We start from the raw sequence: 26,479 nt of genomic DNA, 5'->3' as shown, positions 1-26,479 counted from the left end.
TGCCAACTACCAGTAGAAAAAAGTCAATCGTTTGTTTATCATGTCTTAACATGGCGGCTGCTGATTTCCAGACTTATGACACATCATTCTCACCATCTGTGACACCACTGGTCAGAAAACATATTACCAAAAAATGTGGAAGATTCGTTACCAAATTAGAGCTTATTAGTTCTATCCTCCCTAGCTCCAGCCCAATTATACTGACTGTAGTCATGAGAGTGAACATCATCGTACTTGGGTGTTTCATGGGAAAGACATCTGCTGCCCTAATAAAAATCACCTCTTAAAAAACCAAGTGCTTATAATTACATTTTAACTCACATGTGAAAATTTCTTGGGACACTGATGTATTATGTGGAAACGTGCCATAAGTCACACTTGTTGTGGCGGGGTAGGGCAGGAGACTGGACAGGAGAGGAATCATGAATATTTTCCAGAGAATTGAGAATTTTGTTTTAAAGGAATAAGAGAGGTATGCTAGTCTGATGGGAAGAATACTCAACTTGGGACACTGCATTGTCGGCAGCTAAATGTGCTGTCAACTCATTTCACAAATGATCGATTCTTCTCCAAAATTTTGAAATGTTTTCCAGTGACCAATTATACTGATGATTCTTTCTTTGCTTAGCCCTATTTTGTTCTATCTGGTGTTTAATTGTTCACCATTTCTTCAGCATTTCAGAGTGACCTTTCGACTTTATTTTCAAAGCACTTCATAAAGCTTTCCCCCCCATTGTGGTAAAATACACATAACATAAAACTTACTGTCCTCACCATTTTTAAATAGTTCAGTGGCATGAAGTACATTCACTCTTGTGCAACCATCCCCACCCCCATCTCCCCCCAGCCCCTAGCACCCACCATCCTACTTTCTGTCTCTATGAATTTGACTCATGTAAGTGGAATTATACAGTAGTTTTCTTTGGGTGACTGGTTTATTCCACTTAGCATAATGTCCTCAAGATTCATCCATATTGGGGCACCTGGGTGGCTCAGTCGGTTAAGCGTCTGCCTTCGGCTCAGGTCGTGATCCCAGGATCCTGGGATCGAGCCCCGCATCGGGCTCCCTGCTCGGGGGGAGCCTGCCTCTCCCTCTCCTCCCGGCTTGTGCTCTCTCTCGCTAGCTCTGTCACTATCTGTCTCTCTCTCTCAAATAAATAAATAAAATCTTTAAAAAAAAAGATTCATCCATATTGTAGGAGGTGCCAGAATGTGTTTAAGGGCTGAATAACAGTCCATTAATGTATACACCACATTTTGTTTATTCATTTATCTGTTGACGGACATTTGAGTTGCTCTCATGTTTTAGCTATTATGAATAATGCTGCTATGGACACTGTGTGTACAAATATAATGTAATTAAAAAAAATTTTTTTAAATAAGCTCCACAAAAGGGGAACCCTCCTACACTGTTGGTGGGAATGCAAGCTGGTGCAGCCACTCTGGAAAACAGTATGGAGGTTCCTCAAAAAGTTGAAAATAGAGCTACACTACGACTCAGCAATTGCACTACGGGGTATTTACCCCAAAGATACAAATGTAGTGATCTGAAGGGGCACATGCACCCCAATGTTTATAGCAGCAATGTCCACAATAGCCCAACTATGGAAAGAGCCTAGATGTCCATCAACAGATGAATGGATAAAGAAGATGTGGTCTATATATACAATGGAATACTACTCAGCCATCAAAAAAATGAAATCTTGCCATTTGCAACGACGTGGATGGAACTAGAGGGTATTATGCTAAGCGAAATAAGTCAATCAGAGAAAGACAAGTATCATATGATCTCACTGATATGAGGAATTTGAGAAGCAAGACAGAGGATCATAGGGGAAGTGAGGGAAAAATGAAACAAGACGAAACCAGAGAGGGAGACAAACCATAACAGACTCTTAATCTCAGGAAACAAACTGAGGGTTGCTGGAGGGGAGGGGGATGGGAGGGATGCGGTAGCTGGGTGATGGGTATTGGGGAGGGTATGTGCTATGGTGAGTGCTATGAATTGTGTAAGACTGATGATTCACAGACCTGTACCCCTGAAACAAATAATATATTGTATGTTAATTAAAGAAAATTGTTCACATTATGCCTATGTATTTCAGATTTTTTTTTTTAAAGATTTTATTTATTTATTTGAGAGAGAGAGAATGAGAGACAGAGAGCATGAGAGGGAGGAGGGTCAGAGGGAGAAGCAGACTCCCTGCCGAGCAGGGAGCCCGATGCGGGACTCGATCCCGGGACTCCAGGATCATGACCTAAGCCGAAGGCTTAACCAACTGAGCCACCCAGGCGACCCAGATTTTTTTTTAAATAAAGAGGTCAAAATAAAAAAAAAAAAAATAGGCTCCACGCCCAGTGTGGGACTTGAACTCACAACCTTGAGATCAAGAGTCACATGCTCCACCAACTGATCCAGCCAAGCAGCCCAAATATAAAGCAATTTTTTAAAAACCCTCAAAAGTGCTATAGAGTTTGTAAAACCAGAGTGGTGATTGGGTCTAGAAATGTATATTGAGGGGTGCCTGGGTGGCTCAGTCGTTAAGGGTCTGCCTTCGGCTCAGGTCATGATCCCAGGGTCCTGGGATCGAGCCCTGCATTGGGCTCCCTGCTCAGAGGGAAGCCTGCTTCTCCCTCTCCCGCTCCCCCTGCTTGTGTTTCCTCTCTCGCTGTGTCTCTCTCTGTCAAATAAATAAATGAAATCTTAAAAAAAAAAAAAGAAACGTATATTGAACAATAACGTAGCTTTCTAGGTGTTCAGATGTGCCACTGATTTGAGGAACCATCGATTTAGGCAAGGTCTTTATGTTTACTTTCATTTAAAGATGGAAACACCTATCTAGATAAAATAATTTATATAAAATTGCTCATTAGCAGGGCACCTGGGTGGCTCAGTTGGTTAAGTGTCTGCCTTTGGCTCAGGTCGTGATCTCAGAGTCCTGGGATCAAGCGCCACTTCGGGTTCCCCGCTCAGTGGGGAGTCTGCTTCTCCCTCTCCCCCCCCTACTCATGCTCTTTCTAGCTCTCTCTCTCTCTCTCAAATAAATAAATAAAATCTTTAAAATTTCTCATTAGCAAGCATTCATTGCAGTTATCGGAGGATTAGTTTTTTTCCCTCTCCCATCCCATTTACTACAACATAAGGCAATTTTAAAATAAAAATCCCAAACAACTGCATTTCTCTTAAGAAAGCTCTAGAAACCAGAGGCTATCTCTTTCCATTGTTAAGTTGTAATGGCAATGATTTCTCTTCATTTTCGGTGATGGTCTACACCTCAAATAATGACAAAGACCCAAGGCAGTGGTCCTTTTACACAGCTGCAGGTGCCAACTATAAATCAAAATGCAGCCCCCAATCCTGGCAAGACTGGTTTAGGATAGATTCTTGTTCCATGTGTACAGACATGAACTCAGTGTGAGACGGTAAATATTAGTATAGAATCTATTACAACTTACATAGGTTGGTCAAGGTTTCCGCTCTTGGCTATCAACACAAGGTTCTTAGTGTAACATTGGATCAGCTTACCATCAGCAACATGACACTAGTAGCTAACTTGCCCTCGTGGGGACATTATCACTAGTTGTCATTCAAAGGGGAGAGCTGTGTTCAGCAACCCAATAAATCGAATTCAATTTAGCAACCCTATAAACCGAATTCTGAACCTAGCACGTAAGATTGGTTCAGAACTCACTCTTAGCATTCCAAAACGTGCCCTACTAATCATTAGATTTGTTTGTGGATATTTGTAATGTACTGATTATAAAAGAAGATCGACACCTATTGGGGGCAACTGGTTTTCTTACCTATGGAGTGACTAGTCACTACATTCAAGGCTGTGGTGCTCTGACTTTCTTCTTTGGCATGGACTGTGCTTTCTTGAGTCGGCCCATCCTCTAAGTGAAAGTCTGTCACACTCTCTGTATTTATTGGCACCTATTAGAGAAGGAAATGAGGCAAAAGAGAAATAAAATCTAATGTTTTAAAATATACACTCAACCTTATAACAGAAAAGGATTTAAAGCGGCAAAAAAATATAAAATATATGATGACATCAATTTAAAGTGGAAACAAGAAAACAAACAAACAGAAATGACAGAGTTTGGGCTGGAATGACACCAAATGTACTCTGGAAATAAATATCAAATATTTAGCATGACTAAATTGACTAATCTAACAAATTGTCTTCCTAGGGTCTTAATTCTTCAAAAAATACCAGGTCACTAGGCTTTAATTCTTTCTCTCCCTTGAACTTGAATGGCATTTTTTTTCCCTGTAATATTTATTTGGTACATATTATGTTGTACCATCTTTCAATGCCTTCCCTTCCCCAATTAAAGGAATAACTGGCTTTTATTGAGAGCTTACTGTGCAAGGCCCTTTAAAGACCTTCTCATTTACTCCATAAACAACACTGTAAAGAAAATCCTATTATTAGTCCTATAGTCTGAATGAGGCCTAGAGGGATTAGACGACATGCCCAAACTCACATAGCCAACAAGCAAGAAGACTTGGACGTGATCCTGTGACTCCAAAGTTCATGCCAATATAGCATTCAACAAATACGCCAGTGAGCCCAGGCAACAAAAGCAAAATAGGATGAGTGGGACCACGTTAAACTTAAAAATTTTGTGCATCACAGGACACAATCAGCAGAGTAAAAAAGCAACCTATGGAATGGGAGATAATATTTGCCAATCATATATCTGATAAGGGTAAGAAGAACTCCTACAACTTGACAACAAAGAATCAAATAGCTTGATTCAAAAACGGGCAAAAAGGGGGCGCCTGGATGACTCAGTTGGTTAAGCGTCTGACTCTTGATTTCAGCTCAGGTCATGATCTCTGGGTCATGAGATCCAGGCCTGCATCAGGCTCCATGCTGAGAGTGGAGCCTGCTTAAGATTCTCTCTCTCCCTCTGCCCCTCCCCCCTGCTTGTATGCGTGCACCACCCCCCCAAAAAATAAAACCAAAACCAAAACCAAAACCAAACAAACAAAAATGGGCAAAAGGACTTGCATAGACCTTTCCCCAAAGACGATATACAATGGTCAGTAAGCATATGAAAGATGCTCAGTATCCCTAGTCACCAGAGAAATACAAATTAAACCACAATGAGATTATCACCTTGTACCTGTTAGGATGGCTACTCTCAAAAGAACAGAAAATAACATTGGCAAGAAGGTAGAGAAACTGAAACCATTGTGCACTGTGGGATTGTAAAATGGTGCAACCACTATGGAAAACAAGATGGAGTTTCCTCAAAATAATTAAAAATAGAACTACCATATGACCCATCAATCCTAGTTGTGGGCATATACCCGATTGAAAGCAAGGTCTGGAAGAGGTATTTGCACAGCCATTTTTATAGTAGCACTATTCACAATAGCCCAGAGTTGGAAGCAACCCAAACGTCTACTGACTGATGAACAGATACACAAAATGTGGTACATACGATGGAATAATCAGCCTTAAAAAGGAAGGATATTGGGGCGCCTGGGTGGCTTAGTCGTTAAGCGTCTGCCTTCGGCTCAGGTCATGATCCCAGGGTCCTGAGATCGAGCCCCGCATTGGGCTCCCTCCTCACCAGGAAGCCTGCTTCTCCCTCTCCCACTCCCCTTGCTTGTGTTCCCTCTCTCACTCTGTCTCTCTCTGTCAAATAAATAAATAAAATCTTTAAAAAAAAAAAAAAAGGAAGGACATTGTCACATGTGCTACAGCATGGATAAACCATAAGGATATTATGCTAAGTGAAATAAGACAGTCATAAAATATCCTTGCATATGATCGCATGCCTACGGAGCAAACTCCACTCTTCTGGAACACTCACCAGGGCTGTTAAGCCAGACTCATAAGGCTCTTCACTGGTGCCTGGGGTCATCACGTTATCTTCTGCACCTAGGGTCACCACGCTATCTTCTACACCTGGTGTTATGTCATCTTCTGGCCGGACTGTGCTGGCTAAAAAAGAAAGACTGGGTCAGGGCTTAAGGTAGAAATTGCGTGACCTAACTGACCGGCTACAATCAGATTATTTTCTTTGCCATTTCATATAATACATACAATAGTGCATTCAGGTTAATAGAATATCATTTAAGGGTGCCTGGGTGGCTCAGTTGGTTAAGCGTCTGCCTTCAGCTCAGGTCATGATCCCAGGGTCCCGGGATTGAGTCCTGCATGGGGCTCCCTGCTCAGCAGGGAGTCTGCTTCTCCCTCTGCCCCTCCCCAGTACCCCCCCCACCCCGTGCTCGCTCCCTCTCTCACAAAAATAAATAAATAAAATCTTAAAAAAAAAAGAGTATCATTTAGACCTGGAAACATTCTAAATTAGAGTCACCTGGAAAGATTTCTAACAATTCCAATTTGCAGGCTCTATCTTAAACATACCAAATCAGAATGTCCAAAAGCGGATCCCATCTCTTAAAAATTAAGCTTGCTTTCCATTTAATTTTGAGACCGATGTCTCCTTGAATGATGAGGGCTCTGAGGTTACTGTCTGTGGGGGAGAGTCAGTAATGTACATAACGGTGCCGAGATACCCAACAGAAATCTTAGTGCACCGAGAGCTATGCTAACGAGGGACCTCAGTGCCCCTGGCCGGGGCTGTTCTGCGTTAACAGAATGAATGACCCTGTTGTACCCATGAGAAAGGTTTCCAGAGGAGCAGGGGATGGGTGGAGTGGGATAGCAAGTTGAATTCCACACAAAGGTGGAGTGCGGGGAGCGGGACAGATAGCAACAGTGGCCTTTTCTTGAACCTCTGTCGCGCTGATCCAAATGAAGCACGACCAAGCAGGGGTATTAGCTCAGCAAATAACCCTTTTCACAAGTTAAAAATCTGAGTCATTGGTCATGGGCTCCCTCCCCATACTGAGTGGCTCTGGAAACTATGGCTAAACACAGTTGCAAACTAAGCAAGCATACACATCCCAGGAGCGAGAGGGAGGGGGTGCTTGGAGACTTCGTTGTGTAATTAAAGAGTAGATGTTTGTATCCAGGCAGTGCTCAAGTCAGCAATCCAGTCCTTGCCTTAAGATACCTTATTTCTGGGGCGCCTGGGTGGCTCAGTCGGTTAAGCGACTGCCTTCGGCTCAGGTTATGATCCTGGAGTCCCGGGATCGAGTCCCACATCGGGCTCCCTGCTCGGTAGGGAGTCTGCTTCTCCCTCTGACCCTCCTCCCTCTCATGCTCTCTCTATCTCATTCTCTCTGTCTCAAATAAATAAATAAAATCTTAAAAAAAAAATTTTAAAGATACCTTATTTCTCCCTATGCTTAGAAAGCCCAGCCAGGGCGCCTGGGTGGCTCAGTTGGTTAAGCGACTGCCTTTGGCTCAGGTCATGATCCTGGAGTCCCGGGATCGAGTCCCGGGATCGAGTCCCGCATCGGGCTTCCTGCTCAGCGGGGAATCTGCTTCTCCCTCTGACCCTCCTCCCTCTCATATGCTCTCTCTCTCTCTCATTCTCGCTCTCTCAAATAAATAAAGAAAATCTTTAAAAAAAAAAAAAAAAGAAAGCCCAGCCAAAGGAACAGCTAATAAATATTTGATCATAACTTCTTTGCTGATGCATGGAGGGAGAAAGTCTCAAGAGTAAATTCACTGGTTCTGTGAGCCTTCTCTTTGCATCTGGAGTCCTAATCCAGTGCTGCCGATCAATGGCTTTGGATGAGCTCCCTAAGCATATGCATTTATTTTTTTCATCTGGGGGGGGGCGGCGGGGAATGGCTTTCACCAGTTAGCAATAACTGAATACCTCAGTGCATGCAAATAGTTTGCCTCCCCTCCTGGCGGCTCGCTGGGGTGTGGGTGGGCAGCGTTGGGTTCCCATCAGGATTTATGACTGTGGTGTTAGGCAAATGTTGAATGTATTTATTAAGCTCAAGGGGGAAATATCCCTTTGTCAGGCAAGTAGTCCTTATTAAATACACACAAACACACACACACAAAACCTACATCCCATTTTCTTTTCTTTCCCTCCTGGTTTGAACAGTTAACAAATCATCAATTTTAGCAATCTTTTCTGGAGGCTGCTCAGCAAAACCATTTATTATATGGCATCCTCCAACTTTACAAAACAAAACACCCTTGCTTTTAAAAAGAAAAAATCAAGTGCTGAATGAAGTTGGTTCGAATTCTTTCATAGAAAGTTCAGCTCATTGAAAGCGTAACTTGATAAAAATTCCTTCTTGTACTTGGCCCACAGAGCCAAGTACTAAAATCACCCTGAATAGACAAAGGGTGTTTTATGAATGACATTCATGATTAAGATGCATAGCTTTTGTCTCACTGCCCTGGTATTCTTTTCGCTCCATGGGAAAGTTGATCTCTAACAAGAGATCTTCAATTGTCCCTCTTATTATTTTGGTTGAAGGTTTTCCTGGGTGAAGAGTTCCTACCAGCCCAGCCACCTGAGTCTCCAGCCAGCAATTAACGCCCTTTTCCCTTGACCGGTGAAATTCAAATCCTGTATGGATGCCTCCATCTTCCGATTCTTTTTTCCTCCGAAGACACGTGTGTGCACAGGCAACGCACACAGCTGTTTTTATAAGCACAGTGATGAACCTGCAATAACAGTGTCCTTGTGCCCCCGATACCCTCATGCTCACGGGAACACCTTTTCCTGTCTCACCCAGCCTCACCCAGCGGTGGGGTGTGGCGGGGCCGGGCGGGGGTGGGGGCGGGGGCGGTCAGAACCAATGGAAGTTTCCAAATACGGTAGCAACCCATCCATCTGCTTTGGAATTTGTGTGTAGGTGTTATTCTTTCAAGAGTAGGCCAAACTTCATATTAACCACGAGAAGATGTGATAAATCAATTTTACCTTCGGGTTTTCTCAAGTTTAAGAACAAGCAAGAACTGAAGGGATGTTTATCGGTTTGAAAGTGCTAATTAGGAACCACTTTCTTCTTCGCACTGAAGACTGATTTCTCTAAAGAAATTATTCCAGTTTATGTATTTTTATGGGATCCCTTTCTTTTAAAATATTTTAGAATTTAGAACTGTTACTGTAATACTAATAGTCCCAAGATCTTGATAAAAGTGTATTAAATAAGTGTTTGCAATCTTCTGGTTTTATTTACATTCCTGATAAATGGTGATGAGTTGTTCCATTTATTTTTTGGCCATTAAAAATGTCTTCTTCTTCTGTGACCATTTTTCTCTTATGGTATTCATCTTTTTTATTGTTTTGTATGTGTTCTTTATACCTTAGGAATACATTCTTTGTAAGAGCTGCCGCCAACACTTTTTTTTTTTTTTTTTTTTGATGAGCTGGCATTTGCATCTTTCTTTTGGAAGTCCTGAGCTCATTTGCTAATCAAACATTAAGCTTGTTTTTCCCTTTGATATCATACCTACAAACCCTTCCTCAAGCTTATGTGAATATTCACCTAGATTGTCCTTATGGTTTTGTTCTTACACTGATTTCTATTTGTCTTGTGTTTCTTTTGAAGTGTGATGCAAAATGGGGATATAATTTGATTTCCCCCCAAAAGATTGACCAGTTGGTCCCAATAAACCCTCTTTCCCCCACTGCTTCAAAACTAGCTCTCATTGAGACAAATGTCTTCTTTCAAATACCATGTCGCAGTCCTGGGAGTAAACTTTCAGCACAAGGCCCAGGTCAAATGGCTTGGCACTGCCTTCTGCCCTCACTTCCATTCCAGAACCCACTCCTAAATCTGTGCTCTCCTCACCACCCACTCCCCCTTCCTCTTCAAGTCCACTATCCACTGCTGAGTGAATTCAGTACTACGGGTGTAGGGGTGTAGAGAGTGAGGAGGAAGAGTAGGCTACTTGAACAGAAGTGCATTGAGGTCCTTCCAAGTTGTAGCTTCTACTTAACGTGGGAGGCCCAGCTTTATAACAACACCCACCCACCCCCACCACCACCACATAGGGTTTATTTGTTTATTACCTTTTGACTGACTTCATTCCAAAATTGTCCCATGGGTGGGTTACACTGGCATCACTGTCCCCTTTATCAGATTAGGAAAGTGAGGCCGACAAAGATCTCTCCTTGACCAAATTCTAATTGGGCTTCTCTGTCCATCCTTGCAAGGGTCTAGTTTCAGCAAGAACCCTGCTAAGTCCGTTGAGAGAGAATGCTCCCGCCTGACCGAGTTCCCCATCCCCCACCTTTGATGTCCAAGTGGTAGGCCTGCCTTTAGCAAGAATCCTGTTGAGCCAGTTTAGCAAGAACCACCCCCTACCCTTGATGTGTTCTCTCCATACTTTTCCATTCCCCACCCCCCATACTCTGCTCCTTGGTTATAAATCCCCAGCTATCTTTGCTGTATTTAGAATTGAACCCCTATCTCTCTCCCCTATTGCAGTAGTCTTGAATAAATTCTTCCAACTGTCTTAACAAGTGTCAGAATAATTGTCTAACATTGGAAATTAAATGATTTGCCTAGTTCACCTGGTCGGTGGACGGACACAAAGCCAAGTGTTTTAATAGCTCATCCATGTACTCAGCAACACAACAAAAGACATCTTTGTGCTACCATGGGCCAGAAAGCCCCCCGGCCCCTCCCTGGGTTCTGACATCCTTCCTCTTCATCCACACCCCCCCATCCTTTCATAAATTATAATCCTGGTTGTCAGAAGCAACCACTTCCTCTTGCATCATATATCCTTTTATGAAATCCCATCTGATTAGAATCTTCCATTATTTAGGAACCAGAATCTCAGTTTCCTCAAATGAGTCCCTTCTAGGACTAAGCTTTCTGAAGTGGTAGATTATAGGAGGCAGGTGTGACCTGCTTTACAACAGTGTAAGAGCTCTACTTGCTCTGAAAATTAAGGCAGCAGCAACGGTCAAGACTGGAAACTTCCCAAGGCCCACCTCTATATCCCCAAATATTCCCTGTTCACCTACTAAGTGCTGGGCTCCATTCTGGGTACTAGAGACGGAGGATTGAACAAAGTGAGATCTCTCATGATTTTGGGTACTGTTGTGGGGGCGGGGAGGGGACTCACAACAAGCAAACAAGGAAAATCTCAAGATAGCACTCTTTCACCCCCTTAGATCTGTCCTCAAAGGGCACTTTCTTGGGGAGGGCTTCCCCCACCCTCCCCGCACCCTCACACACATGCTCAACCACTCATCAAGCTGGATCTTCACTACCTGGCTGTCCCACGAGAACATAAACTCAGTAAAGGGTGTCCACCTCAATGCCCCCCCCTCCCCCCCGGCCTAGAATACCGGTCACATAAGAGACACTCAGTAAGTATCTGTTGAATGAGCAAGTAAACTCCAGATGGGAAGAGATGGTCTAACCTGGAAGCCCAGAATGAGTTTGGGGCAGTGCACACTCAAGAAACAGAGAGTGGTCAGTGGGGCTGGATGGAAGAAACGAATAGAGGAGGCGTGGAGGGCCAGTCTGGTGGGGTTCTCCTTTCAACCGGACTGCAAAGGGAAGGCAGGAGATGACATCACCTGAGTTGGAGTGCCATGTGAATGGGGTGTGTGTATCGGGGATGGTGCAGGGAGACCCCTCGGCCTATCCCGCTGTCCTGGCAGGAGTGGCTGATGCTTGCACCAGGACAGTGAGGTGGCAAGGGAAAAAACCCAGACAGGTAATGGCCAGGACGTGTCTAGAGTCCTCACCCACCAACAGTCAGAAATAAATACCAAACCTTGGAGCCAAGAATTCATTTTCCCACCTGTTACAGCTCCGTGGAGAAACAACATTCAGAGTATGAATGGATGTACTGAGTATATGAGCCTGAGTCCTTTACTGGACTTCCCCCTTGTTTTATCAAGAGAGTCACAAAAGTCCTCTCCCTAAGTTTAAGAGCCTCTGCTGTTTCCATGTCCACGTGAGGGAGAAGCTCCCTGCAGTCCTCTTTCTGCTGACTTGAAGCCTCAAAAATCAGACAGCCGGAGAAGCAGCTTCCATAGCATTTTATCTTAAAAGAGGAACGTTGATTTTTTTTTATGTTTTACTTTTAGATATTCATTTCTAAATTAACTGTAGTTTTTCAGGTAATACACTTTTAACTATACTTTTATTTTTTTAGCTATACTTTAACATTCTTTAAAATTTAAAATCAATGAACATATAGTGTATTATTAGTTTCAGGGGTAGAGTTTAGTGGTTCATCAGTTGCATATAACACCCCGTGCTCCTGACATCACGTGCCCTCCTTACTGCCCATCCCCCAGTTACCCCCTCCCCTCCAGCAACCCTCAGTTTGTTTCCTATAGAGTTAAGAGTCTCTTAGGGTTTGCCTCCCTCTCTGCTTTCATCTTATGAAAGTTGATTTTAAAAATAAAGAAGTCACAAGCTGAGCTATCCTCGGGGTTTTCAAAGAAAACCTGCAGCGTCAGCCAACAGATTGAGGCAATCTTTCGTGTTGCCTGAGGTTTCCTAGCATCTTGAGCTGCCCCAGCATCTCACTGCACAAATAAGCTTTGAAGATGAATGACCACGTTACGTGGCTGTGGAATGGGTTTTGTGGCCGTTGAGAAAGAGAATGCTCTTTTTTTTTTTTCTTACGACATCCTAGGAAGTTCTGGTTTTCCCCTGTAGGAGTAACTGTCGGATAATTAATAAATAATGACTCTTAGCATTTCCACCCCCCCACCCCCCCGCCGCTTCCCAATTACATTTGGGATGAAGCAATGTTTTTGGAGAGAGGTTGAAACATCTATTTGGAAAACATAAGCAAAAATACCTGTTTTTATTCCTTTGCCCAAACACAGGCTTGTGCCTATCACCCCATGTCTCAATACTGCCCTCAGAAGCCTGAAAATAAACACACCTAGAGCTGTGGAAAGGTGCCAACCTCCAACATTACCTAGCGCCCTGCAGACCACCCATGTTGATACTCAGATCTTCGTAGGGTCCTTCATCTCAATTCAAATGGCCCAAATTTAGCTGTTTGATGCGCTCCCTTAGTTACCACCAAGTAGGCTTCTGCAACCAGAAGAAAGGTGTTAGGACTTTGCTTTTATTTACCACCTCTTTCGAATCAATCCTCTCGTCCTATAGGCTGGCCCATCCTCTGACCTTGTGAAGGAGCCTGTCCTTGGAATATTGAAAATCACTTGCTGACCCAGAGCTGTATGCTGGCCTTCAACTCCTGGCAGATGCTGGGCTGGGGTCAGTATAATCACTGATGTGGCCAGTGGGTTCCTCTCAATTCCCACCCTTTCTGTGGCTCCTGGTAAATTGCTTACCGGATCAAAAGTGTGGCCATGGAAAATCGAGGCGGCTCCTTGAAGGCTTGGTCCAACCACTCAGTATCCCACAGTATCCATAATTTTCCTCCAGGATGCACAGTGCTACCCCCACCCCCACCCCCAAAGCCCACACTGCCCCATATTCCCAGTGTTTGGCACCACGGTAAGTATTCAGCAGATCGTTTTTTTGAACAACTGACTAAAAGAACACACCGATGCCCAAGTAGGACATTTCTTTTGAATTAACCCTTATGTTATGATATTCTTGCTACTGTCTACTGGGCTTCACTCAAGAGTTGTTAAATAGCTTCCCCTGAACATGGCTGAGAATAGGACAATCCACCTCTGAGGATGAGCTCTGTGGCTTTGCTGTCCAATGTGTCGTGAGCAGAAGCCTGTCCACTCGCTGTGTCCCATCCTGGCAGCCCCTGCAGGCCCAACCAATGCCGAGCTGTGATCACCCACTGTCAGCACCAGGGACATGTGCCTCTCTCGTGAAATTCAAGAGAGACGTGTCAAGGCTGAGATCAGACAAGCGTCACCAGTTCCTCTGGAGAAATCAGAAGAAATGCTATAAGATTTGGAGCAGCGTTCCCTGACTTCAGAGAGGGGACATTATGCACAATGCCCCAAAGAGGTAGCATTCTGAAGGTCTCTGCAGCTGAACACGAGCAGTCAAGAAAGGAGAGGGGCCCATGTGGCTGGGGACTCAGCTTTCATGTCCCTAGCAAGACCTCCCAGCAAGTCACTGGCAGGTGGAGGGACCAGGACATGCAGTCCTTTAAACATGACACCAGACTTCCCAGCCACCTGCATTCTTTCTTCCCTGATGGGGGAGAAGCAGCAGAGGCCCACTGTGTGCCCTTCACAAATCCTCAAGGTTATTTTCCATGACCATCCAACAAGTAGGTATTTTATTTTATTTTAAAGTCCAGTATAATTAACATACAGTGTCATATTAGCTTTAGGTATACAATATAGTGATTCATAATTCTACACGTTGGTCACATTAGTGCTTATTACAATAAGGACACCCTTAATCCCCTTCACCTATTTCCCCCATCCCCCCCACACCCACCTTCCCTCTGGCAACCGCCAGTTTGTTCTGTATAGTTAGGAGTCTGTTTTTTGGTTTGTCTCTTTTTTTCTTAGTTTTGTTTCTTAAATTCCACATAGGAGTGAAATCATATAGTATTTGTCTTTCTCTGACTTATTTTACTTAGTGTTATACTCCAAAGCTCCATGTGGTTGCAAATGGCAAGGTTTTGTTCCTTTTATGGCTGAGTAATATTCCATTGTCCATATCTACCACATCTTCTCTATCCATTCATCTATGGATGGACACTTGGGTTGCATCCGTATCTTGGCTATTGTAAATAATGCTGCAGTAAACAGCATATATCTTTTCAAATCAGCGTTTTCATTTTCTTTGGATAAACACCCAGTTGTGGAATTCCTGGATCATATGGTAGTTCTATTTTTTTTTTTTTTGAGCGAGAGAGAATGCAAGCAGGGAGGGGGAGGGGCATAGAGAGAGGGAGAGAGAGAATCCCAAGCAGGTTCCATGCCTAGCATAGAGCCCCACTTGGGGCTTGATCTCAGGACTCTGAGATCAGCTTTCATGTCCTTAGCAAAACCTCCCAGCAAGTCACCGGCAGGTGACCTGAGCAGAAATCAAGAGTCAGACGCTTAACCAACTGAGCTACCCAGCTGCCCCTGTAGTTCTACTTCTAATTTTTTGAGGAACCTCCGCACTGTTTTCCACAGTGGCTGCACCAGTTTGCTTTTCTAAGGAGGTAGGTATTATAATAATGGCTGCTATTTTGAATTTATTGGAGAATGTCCAAAACATGGTGCCAGGTACCCTCTCCTGATCTTTACAAACGCCTTACAAACTAATGTCATTCTCATTTTGAAGCTGGGGATGGTGAGGCTGAGCGTAAACTGCCCATGTAGCTAGCAAGTGGTGACACAGGAATTACACATCGGGTCTGTTAGATGCCAAACCCCGCTCGAACCACCGTGTCACACGGGCTTCATATATACTGGTCATTTCTCTGCAGCTCCCCTCATGTTCCCTCGACTCCATGTGGCAAGGGCTGGGGTGGCACCAAAGCTGCTTTGTGGGCTTCCAGATGCCAAGGGCACCTGCAGTTTCATCCTTCCAACTTCACTGTCCATCTAAACCCTACCTACTCATCTACCTGGCCCAAGTGAGATGCTTCTTCCCCCAGAGCCTTCCCAGGGTGCCAAGAGAAAGTAATTCCTCTAAACTAGAACAAGGCTTGATAACACCAACACTGACTACTTTTTCTCTGCTAGCATCTATAAGCTTCCTGGGAGTAGCATCCCATTCCACTGTAAGTTTATGGCCCAGCCGCTGGCATGGCCTCTGAAAGCTGAATGAATGAGTACATGAATATTCACACTTTTCAGCCTTCACAGATCAACTTACCTGCTCACCCCCAAACACGACTGGGGCTCGGAACTTCTCAAGTGTTAAAACTAGAGGCTGTTGATTACAACTTCGACCGAGATTACTCAACCTGGGGAGAGGTTTTCTCTGTTGACCAAGAGCAGAATGTTCTCAGTAAAAGAGGAAATGAGTTCAGCTTTGTAAACTGGAATCAACACCTCTGTTATAACTTCTCTGGAACTGGCTGGGTCCAGTGGCCCGTTGGAAAGGCCACTTCATAGAGAGGACTACTTAGTACCTGAAAAATCAAATGACTAAAACCTGTTTTAGAAGTCCTGCCCCGGAACTGAGCATCTCAACAGGGTGGCAGAGTGGGAAAACACTCACCATCTGCTCGGAAACTGAGCTTCTGATTCACTCAGGGCTGTCAGCTGAGCAGGCCCTGATTTTGCAAGAGTGAAAAGAGAAGCCCCTTTGGCTCTGACCTCACCATCCACCCATGTAGCTCACAGACAGCCCAGCTGTGCACCAAGGAGGATGAGGCCTTAGAGGAATGTGCAGAATGTGGCTGTGTTTCCATTAGCTGCCCTTGGCCTTGATCCTGAGCCTGGTTGGGGAGTTTGAAGTGTGCTTCGGTAGATTTTTAAAAAGAATTGTTCTTAGCTAGGGGGAATCTCTTCTGACCCTTCTTGCCATCTTTCTCCCCTGTTCCGATGAATGGGGAGGAGTTCAGGCAGCAAACTGTGTCTCTAGGGTGTACCTGTGATGTCATTTTGATTATCTTTCCAGGTACCCGTCAAATACATCCAATTGGATGTCCTGTTATTACCTCCAAGTCCCTGTGTCTAAAACAGAGTGCACAAACTTGAACTCCTCCTTATAACATTGGTTCCAAACCTATCATCCCTCCAACCTGATTTTTAAAATTCTGTCACCTGCCTCTTTGTCATTTCTGCCCAGAGACTTGGATCACTGTGTTTCCTCCCTCTTCCTCCTGACGAATGTTTACAAGGTACCAATCGTGTGTTCTTTTAAGTGCTGAGTAAGACATGGGTCCTGCTCTCTAACGGGCAAGAGATGTATACAAATAACTAAAATACAGTGATAAGAATAGTCAAAGTAATCTTGAAAAAGAACAAAGTAGGAGGACTTAAACTTCCCAACTTCAAAACTTACTACAAAACTACAGTAATCAAGACTGTGTGGCGTTGGCATAGGGATAGATGTATAGAAAAATGGAATAGAATTGAGGTCCAGAAATAAGCCCATCCATTTATTGGCAAGTGATTTTTGACAAAGGTGCCAAGATAACTTGATGGGAAAGAATTACCTTTTCAACTAATGATTCTGGGACATCCAGAGAGCCCCATGCAACAGGATGGAATGGGTCCTCTACTTCATATCACATATAAGAAATAACCCCAAATGAGTCAAAGACCTAAATGTAAGATCTAAAACTACAGAACTGTTTGGGGCTCCTGGGTAGCTCAGTTGGTTAAGTGTCTGCCTTCAGCTCGGGTCATGATCCCAGGATCCTGGGATCGAGCCCTGTGTCAGGCTCCCTGCTCAGGAGGAAGCCTGCTTCTCCTTCTCCCTCTTCCTCTGCCACTCCCCCTGCTTGTGCTCTCTCTCTCTCTGTCAAATAAATAAATAAAATCTTTTAAAAAATAATAAAACTGGGCACCTGGGTGGCTCAGTTGGTTAAGCGACTGCCTTCAGCTCAGGTCATGATCCTGGAGTCCCAGGATCGAGTCCCGCATCGGGCTCCCTGCTCGGCAGGGAGTCTGCTTCTCCCTCTGACCCTCCTCCCTCTCGTGCTCTCTGTCTCTCATTCTCTCTGTCTCAAATAAATAAATAAAATCTTTTAAAAAATAAAAATAAAAATAAAACTACGCAACTGTTGGAAGTAAACACAAGAGTAAACCTTTGTGACCTTGGCTGAGGCAATGGGTTCTTAGATATGACACCAACAATACAGGCAATAAAAGAAAAAAATAGATATATGGGACTTCAAAAATTTTTAAATTTGTGCTTCAGTGGACACCATCAAGAAATTGAATGGGAAGGATATTTGCAATTCCTATGTCTAATAAAGGTTTGGTATCCAGAATATATAAAGAATTCAACAACAAAAAGACAAAACAATTTTAAAATGGGAAAATGATTTGAATAGACATTGCTCCAAAGAAGATATGGGGGAACCTGGCTGGCTCCATTGGTGGAGTGTGTGACTCTTGATCTCGGGGTTGTGAGTTCAAGCCCCACACTGGGTGTAGAGAGTACTTAAAAATAAAATATTAAAAAAAAAAGAAGATATGTAAATGGCCAAAAAGTACATGAAAAGATGCTGAGCATCATTAGTCATTAGGGAAATACTAGTCAAAAATCACAATGAGATACCACTTCATACCCATTAGGATTGTTACAATCAAAAAATGAAATGAAACAAAACAACACAAAAATAACAAGTGTTGGCAAGGATGTGGAGAAATTGGAACCCTTCTCCATCGTTGGTAGGAATGTAAAATGATGCAGCAGTTTGGCAGTTTCCTCAAAAAGTTAAACATAGAGTTACCATATGACCGGGCAATTATACTCCTAGGTATATACCTGAGAGAAATGAAGACATACATCCACATAAAGATTTGTTCATAGCCACACGAATGTTCATAGCCACATTATTCATATAGCCCCAGAGCAGAAGCAAGCCAAATGTCCATCAATTGGTGGTGAATGGATAAATAATGGAGTATTATTCGGCCATTAAAAATTAATAAAATTCTGACACACACACTACCACAGGAATGAACCTTGAAATCATGCTGGGTGAAAGAACCCAGGCACAGAAGGCCACATATTGTCTGATTCCATTTATATGAAATACCTAGAACAGGCAAAAAGCAGATCAGTGGTCGCCAGGAAACGGGGGGAGAGTGAAAATGGCAACAACTTCTAGTGGTTTAACTATTCAATTTATTTCTTCATTTAAGATTTTATTTTTAAGTCATTCTTACACCCAACGTGGGGCTCAAACTCACAACCCCGAGATCAAGAGTCATGTGTTCTTCTGAGTGAGCCAGCCAGGTGTCCCTGACTGTTCAATTTCAAAGGATTAATTTTATGATCTGCGAATTAACTATCAAAAAAAATTTTAATAATGTTATGTTTTAAGAGGTGAATAGTAAGAACTCAGGAAATAAGGGAAGAATAAGAAATCAGGAAATTCTGAGCTGTAAGTCATGCTGGCTCCTATTCCCCAAATCTGATCTCATCCTCCATTCTGTGGTCACCACACTTAGTCTCTCATCTCATGACCCCCACCCCAGTGGTCCCATAAACTAGATTCAATCCCATATGGTTCTTGTCATCATTTTTTTCCCCTGACAACTGCTATTCATGGTTCACCTTACTCTCATTTACTATTATTGCCTATTGCCTGCAGAAAAAGGTTCAGCTCTCCCACTTAGTAGGGGCTCATCCTTTCCCCGATTTACCCCCACTCCAACACCAGCGAGCCTTCATGAATCTTCCCATACAAACTCCAGATTGTTCTAACTTCCGTGCATTTGCTCAAGCAATCTCTCCTGCCTGGATTGCCTTTCCCTGCCACCTTGTCCAACCAATCCTACCATTTTTCACAACCAAGATCAAGCCCCATCTGCCCCCCTAAGCTTTTTTTTCCAGCTATCAATGGCCAAAGAATCTCATCTCCAAACTGAGCGGCTGATAATGGTGTTTGCTGCTCAGGACATGCCATTTTATGTTGTCTCGTATGTTCTTTTTACATGTACACCACACACACCTGTCTTCCCTCTCTCTGTGAGCTGCGATCCCACTTTATGCTTCTTCTCTAACTCTTAAAGTTCTTAATAACATGTATGCCCTGTAAGTGCTTAAGAGGGCAGGACCATGTCCTAGTTCCAACCTCATTCTTCAATCTGAAATATGCATCTAACAAACAAGTGGTGGTGCTGCTATAAGAGGTACTTGAAGAAATCAATAGGCTGACTTTTCTGGGTGTCCTTGGAAGCCTTGACCCCACGCAGAGGTGGCTGTCATGATGAGTGGTGAGGAGCGTGGGCTCTGGGGTTGGGCTGCCTGGATTCAAGAGACTCACCATTGCTATTTACTACCTGCGTCTGCGTGTTAAGTTACTGAACCTCTCTGAGCCTCTTCAAGATCTGTAAAATACAAATAGTTCCTACTTTGTAGGTCTGTTGCACAGATTAAATGAACTAGGGCTTGTAAAGTGCTTGAAATGTGCTAAGCACCCAGTAGGTGTTATTACATAGTTACTACTATTAACACCACCCATGCAGAATCTAGTTCCCTTAGCTTTATAGATTCAGAAATTTAATCTTATTATGGGGTGATCCAACTCAGATGACGCTGTTTCACATTAGCCAGACTTACAAGAGGCCAGGAAACCAAATAGTTTATTTACATCAGGAGACAGTTTTCCAGTGCTGTACACATTTGCTATGCGCCCTTCTCAAGAGTGAAATACCTGGTGTACATACAACAAAAGCAAAGGGTGGGGCTCTTGGGTGGAATACATTTCCAGACTGTGATGGAACAGGGGTCCCTGATTCATCATAGAACAGTCACTGTAACTGAGATCAGAACACCCAAGGCCACCCTATAGGACATCTTGCGTACTAGCTGTAAGCTGGGATAACGTGTGCCTTGCCTGACTGACTCACCAAACAGTCATTCAGAATGTACCTGCTAAATAAATGACTTCCTTGGGCAGGGCAGGTTTACCGTCATCAAATCCTCATCCCTTTTCTCTCCCTTTCTAGATTCTAGGCAAACTGACACCTTTCTTCCTCAGGCAGGATACTATTCATTGGATAACAGCTTTTTATGTCAGTTGTGTTTTATTCTTTTGGATGGAGACATTGTAACGAACTGCAGGAAATACTGCATGCTCGTCAATAATGTGTTTACTTATCTTCTAGCGCCCCTCCCCTGCTTCTCATCTGTATTCTATGTAACTGACATCCCCCTGCACGCTGCAAACATTAACAATGTCAATTATGACCCCATGTGCGCAGAGCTACTTCTCCACTGTCTGGGGCACTGGTAACTCTATCCCCCTGGATAGAGGTGGAGGAGGGCCCATCTTCCTCTGGAAAGGTGATTATCCTTTGATAGGTTTGTTGATTTTTGTTTTGTTTTGTTTTTTTCTCCCTGCATGAAATTGAGCATTGCCCTAAACAATTTCAGTTTGCAGCTCCTCAGACAACTAATGAGGCGGTCAGGTCTGTACGTTTCCCTCTAGACTTAGTGAGATTCCCCTCAAAGGACAAACCCACCTCCTCTGAGCAGTTCTGCAGGCAAAGGCACCCGGCTAGACAAAAAGAAGGGAGAGCCCGCTCACCCCTATCTTTGAAGCTCAAGGGAATGCTTGCCTTGGCCTGGTGGGCTCTGGCGTGCAGCAAGGACAGAAGCAGCCGCCTTGTTTTCCCCACCTGGATGAAGTTGACAGAACTCCCGTTGTTCCCTAACCCTAACCCGACTCCATCTCATAGCCCTGGAAGAAAATGCCTGGTATCTTTCCTTTCCCCACGCTGAGCAAAAAAGTTTGAAGAAATCAACAAGGAAAGGATTCAAAATTTCAATCCAGAGCTGCTTTATCTCTTGCCCACCCCTCTGGGTATCCTAAGACTTATCTCCGTAACTGCTGACTTGGCTAGTGCTTGGAAGTGCGCCCCACCCCGTCCCCCCAAACATTTGATTCTCTTCCAACAAATCGCTCCTGCTGGATATTTCCTTGAGGGGTTTCAGGGGGGCAGGAATGGCATGGCTTCCTTGGAGAGCCTTGCAGGATCTTACTGAGATTGCTCCCATGAGTTCCACAGGGTACTGCTAGGTATCTGAGTCTTCTGTCTCTCTACGTCCTCTCCTGAACCGTTTCAAGTTGTAACCTGGCATGCCTGTTCTTAGAGCCAGAAATATGACAAATATTCAGATAAGGCAATGGAATTTAAAGCACAGGTCTGTTGCTCCGCTGGCGAAGACTCTGGGGAATGCTTTGTAAATTAGGCGTGCCTCTCTCCAAAGTGCACACAGCTCAAATCCTGCACCTGGCTCTGTACCAAGCATTCAGGAGGTGCTGGATTACCATTTGGGGAATGGATTAATGAATCCTATTTTAATGTACTGTGACATCTTCATTCTTATAGGAATATTATGGCAGGTATGTAACATAAAGGACTTTTTATACCCTTAAAATATATTTTTTAAAGAATTTATTCATTTATTTGAGGGAGAGAGAGACAGAGATAGAGAGAGAGAGCACAAGTGGGGAGGAGAGGGAGAGCAGCCTCCTTGCCAAGCAGGGAGCCTGACACAGGGCTCAATCCCAGGACCCTGAGATCACAACCCGAGCTGAAGATAGACGCTCAACTGATTGAGCCACCCAGGCACCCCAATTTTTTTGTGTTCATGTGTAAGGAGCCTAAAGTGACACTGATTTTTAATTTCAAGTGCAACCTTTAGTTTTTATGCGGCTTTGTAATGTACTAAAAAGAGCTTGGGGTTTGGAATTAGTTAGGCCCAGTTTTTGAATCCCAGTTCTGGCATATTCTGAAGATAATGATGTAAAATTTAAGGAGCTGTAATGATTAAATGAGGGAACTGTGACTTCCTAGCACATGGTGGGGATGGAAATGGGAGCGAGGGGTGTCCTCCCTACTTGGCCAGACCACTCACCGTCATGCCAAGGTTTGGGGTCTTTATAATTCTCTGGTCTAGAGTGATTCATGGACCACGCATGTCAGAGGCCAGAGAAAGAGAAGGGGCTGCCTCCCTCTGCTCAGCCAGCGTTCTGCCTTATTCACCATGTCCCGACTTCGCCTTCTCACGCTTGGATACTTCTTAAAAATGTGCTTTTTCTCCGTTAAATGCTATTTTGGATCTCATACACCAGTGTAATGGATAGACCTCCCTCACAAAGACTCTTAACGGACCTGGTGTTTATCAAATGCTCGGTGCAACAAAAACCCTTAGCAACTCCTGAGAACCTCAGGGCCTCCGAAACTGACTGCCAAGAGTTTCGGGGAAATCACAGGGAAATTTGTTCACCGCATGATTAATCCTGGGTGGACCGGTCCCGGAAAATCACATGCGGGTTTGCAGCAAGCAGCAGCATGCAGAATTTTACAAAACAAACCAACTAACGGAGAGGCCCCGAAGTCCGTGTTTTGGATGGAAGTTCAGAGCGAGGGCGGCGCCTGACAATTGAGGAAAATGCCAGATGTGTGGACAACAGAGCGCCTTTGAATCCACTCAGTGCCAAAGAGACGACACATGGGACCAGATTACAAAACTGAACCAGATTATACATTAGATGAGGGAAAGCCAGTGGGGAGCAGAATCCTGTGAGAAGGATAATAAAATTCACCACCATAATTACCCCCAGCCTCAGAGGCCACAATAGCTCAGCTCAATGAAGTTATTCATCCATATTCCCTGCGCTTCAGTCATTATCCTCAGACAAAACCCTTCCTGGGCCTCAGCTGCTTGCCGGCAGCCCAGCAACTCAGCATCCACACGCAGCCAGCCCCCCACACAGCCTGGGGAGGTGGAGTGGGGAAGGGGGGCTGCTTCTCTCTTTAGGCAGGGCAGTTTCTAGTACCAACTAATGGCTGGTGATTTTTTTTTTTTTCAGACCAGATTTATAGATGCTTAAGTCAGTTTCACCCCTCCCGCCAACCACTCGGTTTAGGGTACCTCTGACTTTCAAAAACTTTGGCTTAAAGATAATTACAGCCAACCCTTTCTGAGGAGGAAACAGAGGATGCTGCCCAGCTGCTTCTGCCTTTCCTTAGCTGAACTGGGATGTGGCTCCGTTTGGGGGTCTCCCACACCTTGCCCTGGGCAGCACAGAATGGTGTCATCTGCATACTGTCTCGCCAAAAGGGAAATGTAAGTGAAGTGCAGAGCTGTGTGGATTCCAGTGGAAAGAGAAGTTCCAAAGATAGGACTGCCACGAATAGCCCATGTCCCCGTAAAGATAGTTGCTCAAGTCCCTCTGAAGCCCACAGCCGGGCAGAGACTCGTACACCCTGTATAATTTCCCCAGGGCTGGATATTATTGTCTGCATGTGGAATTACAGATGCCTGGGTCAGGTCTACCCCTCCCGCAAATCACTCCCTCCAAGGAGGATTTTTCTGGTACTCGACCCACCTCTATCCTCAATTTGGAAAATGCAGGAGTTTCCCTTTCAGCAACCTCCAACTCCAAAGATCACTAGGGGGCTTACAGTTCCTGCGATCCATATTTAGTGAGCAAGTACTATGCGCCAGATTTTTTGGGGGCCCTGGGGATCAAGGCTAAGACAGAGCTCTGTTCTTGGGAGCTTATATTCTATTGGGGAAACAGATAAAAATAAAAGCCCAAGAAAAATCAAATGCTGACAGATGTACATGGATGCTATCTGCATGGCACAGCAGACAGCAGAAGGAAGCAGGATGGGAAAGGGGGGTAGGGGGCAGGAGGGGGAAAGGGACAGGGAGGCCTCCAGGGAGGATAACGGAGGCCTCTTCCAGGCCATCCCATTGATAGGGCCCTGAGGGTGTCGCTGCTGCATAGGGGAGTCCTCCCCACCCCAGCACTGCTGAATGCCCCCCCCATATATGGGGCCAACTTCTTCTGAGGCCAACTGCATTCCTCCAATACACAGCCCCATAGGAAAGCCCAGTCCAGCCAGTGGAAGGCTCCTTGCTTCTATCCTTCTACCCTCTCTCTCATGAGCTGAGCAGAGGGTTGCAGGAGGTGGGCTGCTCCGGAGGGAGGCCCCCTCTGCTCCCCACCTTTGCTGCCTGTGGATCCGATGGAGGGGGGGGCTCCTCCTCCCACCCTGCTCAGCCATTGCTTTGGGACGCGTCACTAGCTAAGCCACTGTCTCCCCTTCTCCGGGTCCTCCGGACTCGTGGGCTCGCACACACGCCAAGCTCCCCTCGGCTTTCCCGGGCAACTTCAAATACCAGGCCCAGGCATTCCAGCAAGTCTGAGCTCGCTAGTCCCCACCAGCAGTGGTGGCAGGCGGCCATTCTGCTGGGTCTTACCTCCTGCCGGGTCCCAGAGCCACGCGCTTCCCAAAACCAAGAGCAGAACTGGCACCTTCCACATCTTCTCGGTTGACTTGTTTTCTTTGGGGCCGAGCAACTGGTTTCTGTGCTGGGGGAAGATGAAAAAGCTCTGCAGCCAGAGGCCCTTGCCCAGTGGAGCCAGAGAACAGGGGCTGGAATTCAGGGAGCAAAAAAGCCCCAGCGTAGGAGAGATCCCCAAACTTCCTTCTCCCGCGGAGGCTGAGGAGCAAACTTTGCAGTAGGAAACTTTGCGAGGAGTCAGCATTTATCTCTCCCGACGAGGGCGGGGAGCCGCTGGTCCTAAGGTGGTCTCAGTCCGGGGCTCACTAGGACCGCCCTCTGCCTCTGTTTGGCTAGCGCTAAAATGATGACCTCAGGCCAGGTTTAAAGTTACAGGGCCACAGCTGCAGGGCTGCCCCCGGGACGTCTGGAGAGCCCTGAGCCCCAACAGGAGGGGAAGGGGGAGCATGCAGTGAGCAATTTATTATTTTTTAAAGTATTTTACTTTATGATTCTGGGTTTCTTAAAGAGTAAGGCACAAGCCTATTTTATTTTATTTTATTTTATTTATTTATTTGTTAGAAGTAAACTCTTCCTTCTGTAGCCAGTAATTTTAGAACGGAGCGTGGGATTATTCTTGTAAATATTGAATTTGATGTCTTTTTTTTAAAAAAGTGGCCGTCCTCATCTGGGTGGGCCAGGGGCGGATCTGGCTGGTAAATTGTTCCCTTGTCTGGAGGACCCGAGCAGGCAGGCTCTGGAGGGGGTGTTGCCTAGAGAGCTGGGGGGCGGGTAGTCTGGAGGACTCCCTGGTTCTGGCAGTTTTAGAAAAAAAGGCTGTTGGAGATCTGCTTCTCCTCACTTTGGATGCAGCGCTGTAGTGCTGGACGGACAAACAGACGGATGGCCGCGCCCAGTGAGGTGCTGCAGCCCAAGAATGTCCAAGGACACCCCCCCCCACCGTCACCAAACCTATGTTCACTTCCAAGGGCTCTCATCTCTTTTAATCCTGGAATGTGGCCCATAATCCCCACTTTACTGGTTTAAGCAATCTTGCCCTGATCTCAGGTACTGGGTGTTAGCAACAGGCAAACTTGCGGGTTTTTTACTTTCCTTCTGAACTGTTGGGATTTTCTTAAAAAGAAACATTTTTTTAAAGATTTTACTTATTTCTTTGACAGAGAACGAGAGCGCACAAGCTGGGGGAGCGGCAGAGGGAGAGGGAGAAGAAGGCTCCCCGCTGAGCAGGGAGCCCGATGGTGGGGTGCTTGATTCCAGGAGCTCCGGATCATAACCTGAACCGAAGGCAGACACTTAACCCAGGGGCCCCAAAGAGAAAATTTTTTAAGAAGAGGAGATGGGGACATGGCCTCTGCCTCTTCCAAGATGCCACAAATTCCGTTCAACAGAAAGAAACTGCAGATGCCCCAAAGCTCCTGACTGGCATGAAAACTGGTTATTTTCAGATCCTCATCCCAGACCCTGATTCCGAATCGATTTTGTCATTAGAATCACAAGGGATTGGTTGCTTTAAAAGCTCAGATTACTGGGCTCCACCCCCAACTCCTTAAATCAGGCCCTGTGGAAATTTACATATTAAGCCACTGTTGCAGGAGAACTTGTCCACAGGGGTATTTAATAAACCACGTCCTCCGGCCTCGCTTCTCAAACAGTGTGTGAAACACTGCAGTGTAGTTAAATGCAGGTGGGCTTCTGTGGGTCTGGGGTGGGGAGATTCCTCATTTCTAAAGAGCTGGACAATGTCTTATCCTGGGG

General features: G+C 45.0%; 1 protein-coding gene across 2 annotated transcripts in view; it reads right to left on the bottom strand.

Annotated features, from left to right (window-relative positions):
• The window catches only part of PDPN (podoplanin), a 28,044-nt gene extending 3,215 nt beyond the window's left edge, over positions 1 to 24,829 (bottom strand). For both annotated transcript variants that reach the window (XM_044913884.1, XM_044913883.1), the window contains exons 1-3: positions 24,680 to 24,829; positions 5,830 to 5,960; positions 3,805 to 3,934 (exon numbers count right to left, since the gene is read on the bottom strand). In XM_044913884.1, coding sequence (XP_044769819.1) covers positions 3,805 to 3,934; positions 5,830 to 5,960; positions 24,680 to 24,743 — 325 coding nt within the window. In that variant the 5' untranslated portion in view covers positions 24,744 to 24,829. The remainder of the gene's footprint in view (positions 1 to 3,804; positions 3,935 to 5,829; positions 5,961 to 24,679) is intronic.
• Between the last annotated feature and the right edge of the window lie 1,650 nt (positions 24,830 to 26,479).

Source organism: Neomonachus schauinslandi, chromosome 4, assembly GCF_002201575.2.
Source record: "Neomonachus schauinslandi chromosome 4, ASM220157v2, whole genome shotgun sequence".
NCBI lineage: Eukaryota > Metazoa > Chordata > Mammalia > Carnivora > Phocidae > Neomonachus > Neomonachus schauinslandi.
The sequence above is the reverse complement of the archived record's forward strand: the minus strand, read 5'-3'. Positions and strand labels throughout refer to the sequence as shown.